The 8,612-nt window shown below is 47.8% G+C and overlaps 1 protein-coding gene across 1 annotated transcript; it reads right to left on the minus strand.

Moving 5' to 3' along the window:
• Nucleotides 1-505: 505 nt before the first annotated feature.
• On the minus strand, nt 506-5,912 carry LOC142061465 (pancreatic secretory trypsin inhibitor-like). The gene is made up of 4 exons (XM_075102570.1): nt 5,546-5,912; nt 4,017-4,057; nt 3,300-3,412; nt 506-665 (listed from the first exon to the last, which is right to left on the minus strand). The coding sequence occupies exons 1-4, from the start codon at nt 5,598-5,600 to the stop codon at nt 584-586; spliced, it is 291 nt and encodes a 96-aa protein (XP_074958671.1). The 5' UTR covers nt 5,601-5,912; the 3' UTR covers nt 506-583.
• Between the last annotated feature and the right edge of the window lie 2,700 nt (nt 5,913-8,612).

An 8,612-nucleotide genomic window follows, 5' to 3' on the forward strand; every position in this document is an offset into this window, starting at 1 on the left:
ATTTTCCTGGAAAAATTGAGCCTTTTTGGTTTTCCGAGGCACTGGGTAGCTGTGACCTGCAGGGCAAGTCTGAGGCTGGTGGTGGTTGGTGCACAGGGACCATGTGATGGGGCACTGGCATATGGACAAGGCCGGAGGCAGGTCAGCATGGAGAAGACTTGTTGAACTCTTCCTCCTGGCAAAGGCCCTGGAGTAAGGGCTTTAATGCCCTGTATTTAAAAAATGTAATTGCAGGCAATGAGAATGCTAAAATCTCCTATTGCTTGGATGCTGGAAGTTTAGGGAAGGAAAATAAAATTATTGATGCAAAAACAGAGACTCCTTGTTATGCCAGAGCCTGGCTCTCTCCTAGGGCATGTGTTAGCCTGGTCCCTAGGGCTCTGTCAGTATTTGCTCATAGCTCTTTATGGACATTACAAAAACAAACCATATTTTTCAGGAAGGTATTTTAAATGACAGGGAAAGGGGTCTGCTGTGTGTGTAAGAAATCACAGTGCAAGACATGGCAATGCTTCCATTTTATTAGGAGTTTGTACAGGTGAGGGCGAGCCTTGTGCTACCTCATCTGGAACGGTTGCGCCTTTTAGTTTTGAGCGGAGTCGGAGCGTGGAGAGGGTTTTTGGCACATTCCCCTGTTCTTTATGCGCACGTTAATGTTTCTTTGCCTGGAAGAGAGGTTAAAAATGCTAGAGGATGCCTTCTGGTCCCTGATACAGAGAAGAGCCTGGCTCAGAGGACAAAGAAAGAAAGAAAGGCAAATACTGCTTAAATAATTGTTTAAGTGTTATTCACAGTAAGAAAGGCCACATATTCTTGACAGGGAGTTCAGGGTTACCATGGACGTGTGTTAATTAATTCCAGTAAGCTCAAGAGCTGGTGCTTCCTGACACCTTCTGGCAGAATAATTCACCTCTGTGCTGTAGGGCAGCACTAAGACACCTCTAATGCTTGTCTGGCTGCAGACGATAAAGGTTATGACTTTGTTTTGTGGCCTGCCATTGTGTCTTGCTTGGGCTTGGGCCTGCTCCCAGCCTCCTCTCCTGATTCCTTCTGCAGCAAAAGTGAGGAAAATATTAAAACGGCACCTGCAAAAAATTAGGGTTTTTTTTTTGCCCAGTAGTGGACATAATTGCTCCACTTACATGTGGAATCATGATGTTCTCCTCTTTGGAAAGACCAATCCATTTCTCAGGTGCATAGAGAAATGCTGGTAAAATAATTTTCAAGCTGTTTTGCATTTTGCAAAGAACATTTTTCACACTGGTCACAGTGAAGTGACCAAAGGTGACAAGTGAGATACCGCTGCCACAGGGACCTGCCAGATGCTCTTGCTGTGGTTACTCCCAGACTCCTTGCAGGCCTCCAGCTCTTGTCAGACCAGCTGCACACAAAAAACCACAAATGACACTTCATCCTGCCTCTCAGCTACCTGACTTTTCCCCATGGACCAAGGCTTTATAGATAAGGATTCTCCATTTATCTCTCCCCTGAGACACTGGGCACCAGGCAGCTTCAAAGTCCTGGTGCCTGGCCCAGATCGCCCTGAGTGGGAGACCAAATGGCTGTTGTTCCTAACCCCAAAACTTTTTTGCTTGGGAATGTTACAGGAGAGCTGCAAGGCTCAGGGCTTTGACCTGCAGGAGCAGCACATTTCTAGTAGCAGCTGCCAAGAGTGTGCACAAATGGAATTTTGAAGAAGCCCAGGGATGCAAAGCCTGTCAACGCAAAGCAGGTGTCAGCACGAGCTTCTCATCCATCCATTCCCTCCCCTGACTCCTGGATGGCTCTGGATACACCACCGGCTCAGTCCTTTTCTTTTTTGAACCCTAAATCTTCCTTCTTGTGACTACTAATGTCTCCCATCCATTCTGAAGCCATGCTCTGCACCAGGGGGATGTAGCATCCTTGATGCCACTTTGCTGCCTTCATAGCTTGCTTTGAAGCCTTCCCTGTTCTCCTTACCCTGCTCTTGGTTCATGGCCAAAGCCCTAATGATGTTGTGTCTGAAGAACCTCCCAGCCCCATCTGTTGCACAATACAGCCAACAGCTGGTGCTGGGCTGCTGGCTTCCAGCATGGTCATTACCACCCTGCCATGCCGCGCCAGGTCATTAACCGTGGCGCCTTCGTTCAGGAGATCCCACTCAGCATGTCTTTGCCTGACTGCATCATCTTCATGTTTAAATGTAAAACCAGCGTTTGAGTGGGCCAGGAGCAGAATATGGGGCAGCAGCCTGGGTTAGTGAAGGACAGAGGGTACAACCAGACCAACAATTCTTATCCAGGCTTTTTCCTGGTGATCTGGCCTCTGTTCCTTGTCACTGCAGTTAGCTGGGAGGAAATGCTCCTAAAAGCAGAATTTGGCTCCACAAGCCTGCTCATCTAGGGAAAGAAAAGCTGGATTTTGAGCTTCTGTTAGAGATGTCTCTGCTCATGGCAGATGGGCATGTGAGCCTGCTCACCAAAAATCCCTGCCTCCACCAGCTAAAGTCAAGGGTGAAGCTCGCTTAGCCCCACAGACCAGGGCATCTGGCTACAGGTAAGACTCAAGCTTCCCAACAGAAATTTTGAACCACCTAATAGCATTGAGTTGGAAGTAATTCCTTCACTTGTCTGACACAGAGTGCTTCCAATATATAAATATACTCAAAATTACCCACGGCCCAAGCCCGATGAAATGAATCAAGTCTTGCCAGAGACGTCACTAGCATTTGGACCTGGCCTTCTGCTAAAACAGTGCAATCTGGCACCAGCACAGATTAAATATGAGGCTCGTTCTTAAAAATACCCAGAGCAAATTGTATTCTTTCAAATGCAGAGAAGACAGAAAGCAGAGCTCAGCTATAAATTGCAGGGGTGAAAGAACATAGTTTTTCCTCAGCCACCACATGTCTGAGGTCACCTGGAAAAATATTTTCCTGTCTGCATGCTAGATCTGGGCAGACTTGGAGGACTTTGCTGTTTTTCTGAGTTCCTGGACACCTGCCAGCACAGTCTGAGCAATCTCTGCAGCTTGGCAGCTGCAGGTGTGGGGAGATTTTGGCCGTGCGGACCCTGCTGTGGGCAGCTTGTGTGCTGCGAGCTGCACACAACGGACCTATTTTGCACATGGAGTCCACATGCTCACAACAGCAGGTGCAGCATCTGTGCGGGAGGCCAGATTCTTGCCAGATGTGCTGGGCTTACTGCCCACGCTCCACCCAGCTGCATACAAACAGCTTGCTTTCTAGGAAATCCCAGACATATGTAGTAGCCCTAATCCACGTGATATTTAGACTTGCAGGAGGTCCAGATACTCACAGGTTCTGAAAGCACAGCAGACACTCATTGTCATATAGGAGGTTGTCTGTGCCGCAGACAGGGTCAAAGATCTTTGTACAACCTCTTTTTAGGTCATAGTTGCCACAAGCAGCCTGGAGATGTAAAAGGGTAATACTGAAAATATTTGAAAATATTACATATTATTTCAGTTTATGAAACGAGCTTTACATTCACAGGGAGGTGCATATTTTGTGTCTCTTGATAACCCATCCCAGCTTACTCAGAGCTCTGCTATGAACTCTCAGGAGTGCTGGGACTGGCTGTCACCATGCTGTCCGTGGGCCAGCTGAACTTCACCTGCCACTTCTGCACATGCTTAGGAGTGACAATCTTAATGCTCCATGGGCAGTGCCTGATTATGTTCTTCCCAGTTCTTATTTTTATGCCACAATGAAACCTGCCCTTGTACTTGAAAGCTAGGGAGTAAGGGGAGCTCTGATCTTCTTGGCAGGTAATAATATTTAGCTCTTTATTAACAGTTTTCTTCCACTGAGTGTGGGGAAATGCAGTAGGAAACCAGTACCATCACTGGGATTTTGCTGTGGCACAGCAGGTAGAAAGGTAGAAGGAGGTTCCCAGGAACTGGCTCACTGTACTTCACTGTATTTAGCAATTCTGTTTCCCCAGTGTATAGGTCAGTGCTGTCTCACCAAAGCTGGGCACACCCTTGTGCTACACAAAAATAGGAGCCTTCACCTCTGTTCCTTTGCCAGCAGCTCCATCCGTCTCAGCGTTTCCTAAAGAGTGGAGAGAAGACGCTGTAGCACCCATCACTCAGGCTGGTTTCAAGGGAGAGCTACTAAAGACGCTTTAGCCTGAGGACTGCATGTCTTCATTCTGGCACCTTTGTCCCAGCAAACAATTTCTTCCCTTGGATCTCCCCCGTTTGGCAGCCAGGTCCCTCCCTGCTGTATCTGACTCTTTCCCCTGGCCGAAACACTGTGACTGTGCAAGGCCCTGTCAAGGCCAGATGCACTTCTAATGACTTTCCCTGCCAGATGCCAGGGAGCAAAGGTGGCTTTCATTATCTCTTATCATGCTTTCATGGGTAACTGAGAAACCCCCACTGATGCTGAGCTGGTGCTGGAGTAAACCCAGGGTGATTTTTCTGGTGTCAGTGTGTTTGTACCACAAGGAAACTGAGCAAAAGACAAGTTGCTGAAGGTCTCTACTGAAAGGAGAAATGGGTGGACCTTGAGGTCTCACACCAAAGCTGTTGGGAGCAAGCCGTGGCTTTGGTGGGCTTCTCCATGGAGAAGCTGGCCCTGAACTGACATCTAGGATCACATAGGTGGAACATGTGGTGGGTGTATTTTGAAAAACAATCCGAATTTGTTTGGCAAAAGGCAGTACTGAGAAGACCTTGGGTTGCTTATAGACCCAGAACTCATCTACATGGAGGCTTTAGGCTACATCTACATTAACAACCAGCGTGGCCCAATAGCAGTGGGTCTGCAGAGTGAAACAGTTTGGTGCAGATGACCTGACAGCCGCACCACTGTTTAGGGTTTCAGGGATTTTACTCCAGACTAGCAGTGGTCGAGACCTAGGAGCTGCAGCTTACTACATCCTCAGTACATCTGAAATGAGTTCAGATTTTGGGCTCAGATGGCTCTGCAATGGCAACTGCTGCACAGTGAATAGGATGATGGAGGACTTGGTTCAGAAGCTCCCTCCTGTTCTGAATGAACCCATGAATGCATAAATCCCTGGTGAGCAGGACCTGAAGAGCAGCAACAGCTCATGTTCTCATCTCTCTGCACCATATGGGATTTTGAAAACACAGTTGGCTCAAACATTGACTTTGGTTGCGAGAGCTGCTTTTTTCCCTTGCATAGATCTGTTTCCTGTCTTCTTGGGTTTGCTTTTTTAAAACCAGAATAGCACCTATTCACTCTAAAGGAATTGCAGTGTCCTAAAAATCACCAGCTCCAGGCCAAATCCCAGCCCTGAAGGGAGAGCGTCAGACCAGCAGATCTGTTCATTTTTGGGCGCAGGTGCCAGGCAGCATTTTAAAGCCTTTGCTTTAGACTTGCTCACAGCTGGCTGGTTTAATGCACATTGGCCATTGCAGCATTCTCTGGGGATTGATTGCTTTCCCTGCCCAGGGCTGGAGCAAGGTCCCAACACCAGCTGTCTTGTTCCCAGGCTCACCTTCCCACCCAGCAGACCTGGGAGCTTTAGCAAGGAAAGGAAATGGCTCCTAAGCCAAATGTTGCACTCACCTTGGTAGCAGCAGAATGTCAGGGAGAGCAGCAGGAAAACGCCAGTTGCCTTCATATTCAAGGTGATGCTTTACTGGTTACAACAAAGAAGAAGTGGGACACTTCTCAGGCTTTCAGAGATCCTCTCTCTGGCAGTCTGTGCTGGGACTTTTATACCTTTCCCCATCTCTGGCACCACCCTGCATGGCCAGCTCCACCCGGCAGTCTTGTGATGACAACATTCAAAGTATGGGGACAACACCAGGTGGCAAATGGCTCATTGGTGTGTGCAGGGATTAAAGGCTCTCCAAAGCCAACGGAGGTAACAATCCTTATCACTGGCAAGGACTGGAGGCACATCTCACGTGTAGGAGACAGCCTTGGGTCTGCACTGCAAGCTGGGAACAGAGACTTTGCAGAAGCAGATTGCAGAAATGGGCAGGACAGCAAGGGGAATACATGTGTTTGCATGAGTAGTGTGACTTTGATTAATGACCTTGCCACGGCCACGGCTACTTGCAGGGTTCTGAGTGAGGATGGCTTTGGCCCACACACACCTTTCCTGGCATGATCTGCAGAGCAGAGCTGGGGTGTTACAGCCCCTCTTCCCATCCTGGACAGATAGGGACAGCAGCAGGAACTGCTGCCGGAGAGCAGAGAGCTCAGACGTGCCCTGGGTTCACTTGTGGCTGCACATTCAGTGCTGTTATTTTGACTGCACATCTCTGATTGCAGGCAGGCAGCCGAAAGGAGCTTGTTGGTTTGGATGCTGCTCCCTTCCCCTCTCCCTGCCTGCAGTTTGGAGTAAACGCTAGGGATTTCCTACATTTATTCCACCAATGGTGCATTGCGGAGAGTGGATCAGTCCCTTGGGTATTAGAAGGATTAATTAATGTTTCTAAAGCACTTTGATATCTCAGCCATAAATCACTGGAGAAGTGCAAAGCAAATTATTACTAATGGGGGCTTATGACTCAAAGACAGATTTTTAATTAGCTGAACAGGAAAAAGTCAATGCCAAGAGCAGTTCAAGGAGTTGTTTGTACGACAGGAATCTCAGCTCAATCAGCAGCTGCTCTGCTGTCCAAGGGAGACCCCAGTCCCAGTGTGGCTCTCAAGGACACTTTACTCTGCCAGAAACATCCTTTGTGAATTTGCTTCAGTGGTGATGGATATTTTCCCTGCTCCTGTCTGGGCTTCCCTCTGTTCTCCGTAGGGTCACCTGCAACATGAGGCCTAAAGAACTGCTCTTAATAGCATCTGTTAATAATATTAACTTGGAGAGTAAAGCTGGCTTTGGGTATGACCGGCTCACTAGCTGTGAATAGCTGGGCTGAGCGTTGGTGGACCTCTGTGATCAAGCAACAGTCCTTCAGCATGCCTGGGACAAGGATTCACATGGTGTTATCACCCTCTGAGGAGCAATAAAGATCATTTTTTATAGCTGAAAGAGGTTCATCTTGATCCAACACTGTCCCTTGTTACTCCTCCAACACACCTGCCAGCTTCGCAGCATGCGTAAAGCCAATAGGTGCCAATATGTTCTTTGGTCTCACTTCCCAAAGTTGGAAGGGGACGTAGCAAGGGCGTTTGTTGTTATATGCCAGGGCAACTGGGGAAAAGATTTTCCTCTTCAATCTGTAACACATGTAAACAGAGCAGTGCTGAAAAGAATTTCTCTGATTACCCTTGTTTGGGATGTGCCTACTCCTGGTAAAACACATTTGCAAATTTTTCAGTCTAGAGTTCCCCACTGTAGCCAGGAAATGTGATAGTTTTGATTGCCCAGAAAAAGAAATATCTTTCCTCAGATTCCTTGGAAACATCTGGGCACATTGATGGGTATAGCCTCAGTGTTTACGAGAGCAGCTCTGTGGATGGGAACTGTGTTGGCTCCTGGGACATTTCAAAGGTGTACAATGCCACAGTTTTCTCCTTTCCTTCCTCCACAAGTCAGAGGCATCAATGCAGAGACAGGCTGCTAACCTCCCCCTGCCTCCTGGACACTTCTATCTTCATCCTCTTATTACTTAGGCTCCTGATAGATTTGCGCAGACTTAATTTCACATTCATAACCCCTCCCAGAGCTTTATGACATTAAGTACTTTACTACTGAAGCAGGTTGAAGAAACTCCAGATTATGCAATTCAATGGGCTGAACTTAATTATTCCACAACGAATTGAGCCAAACCGGCTCATTCAAGTGCGGTTGCCTCTGCCAAAAGAAGAATCCAACATCGGCTGCTAACACTGCTGCAGCCTAACAGCAGTCACACTAGATTTTTAATGCAGTTTCTCCTTTAGCAATTGCCCTTCCTTTTCTAGTGCCTCTACTGACACCTGTCTGTTTATGAAAAGCCTTCAGAAATGTGGGATTTCAGGGCTCCTCTCCCCTGATTGACATCTATTCTATATCATTCAGGAAAATCAAACAGAAGTGCTTGGGGCTTATTTGATTGGGGAGGAATGAAAAAGAGCTGCAAACTGCTATTGCGCTGGGTGCTCCTGGTAGAAGGAGCAGGGAGATGTCTTCAGCGGTGTGGGCTTTCTCAGGATGTGTCACCTTGTCAGAGCAGCGTGTTCCTTCAAACACATCAGCTGGAGGAGTAGAGAAAAATGAGTCAGGCGGCTCTGCCAGCCGTGCTGTGTGACTCGCTGAGCACAGCGCCCGCCACAGAGAAATGGAGAGGACAGGCAGGCCCCAAAGCAGGTGCTGGCATGGGACAGCTTTCCCTCGGTTGCCTTGCTGGGTGATGGCCACCACACGGGGTGTGGGACAGAAGACCTCTGCAATTGCTGACAGTGTCTTTTCCAGGCTTCTGGAAGGCACTTGGAGGAGAAATGAATGCCACACAAGCCATGTGGGGAAGGCATGGTGGGTAAGGAGGTAAGTTGAATCAGCAGGTCTTCCTCTGGGTGGATCAACAGGAAGAGGTGATTCTCCTGCAGGATGAATGTCTGCATCATCTTTCAGCCAAATCTGAGCACTTTAAAGTTACATTTTTTTGAATAGTAAAGTTTTGCAAAGGAATAAAAAATTGCATTGCAGGGGAACGAAAAATTTGGGAACCTACCTACTTCTCTGTGA

The sequence above is a fragment of the Phalacrocorax aristotelis genome, chromosome 8 (assembly GCF_949628215.1).
Source record: "Phalacrocorax aristotelis chromosome 8, bGulAri2.1, whole genome shotgun sequence".
NCBI lineage: Eukaryota > Metazoa > Chordata > Aves > Suliformes > Phalacrocoracidae > Phalacrocorax > Phalacrocorax aristotelis.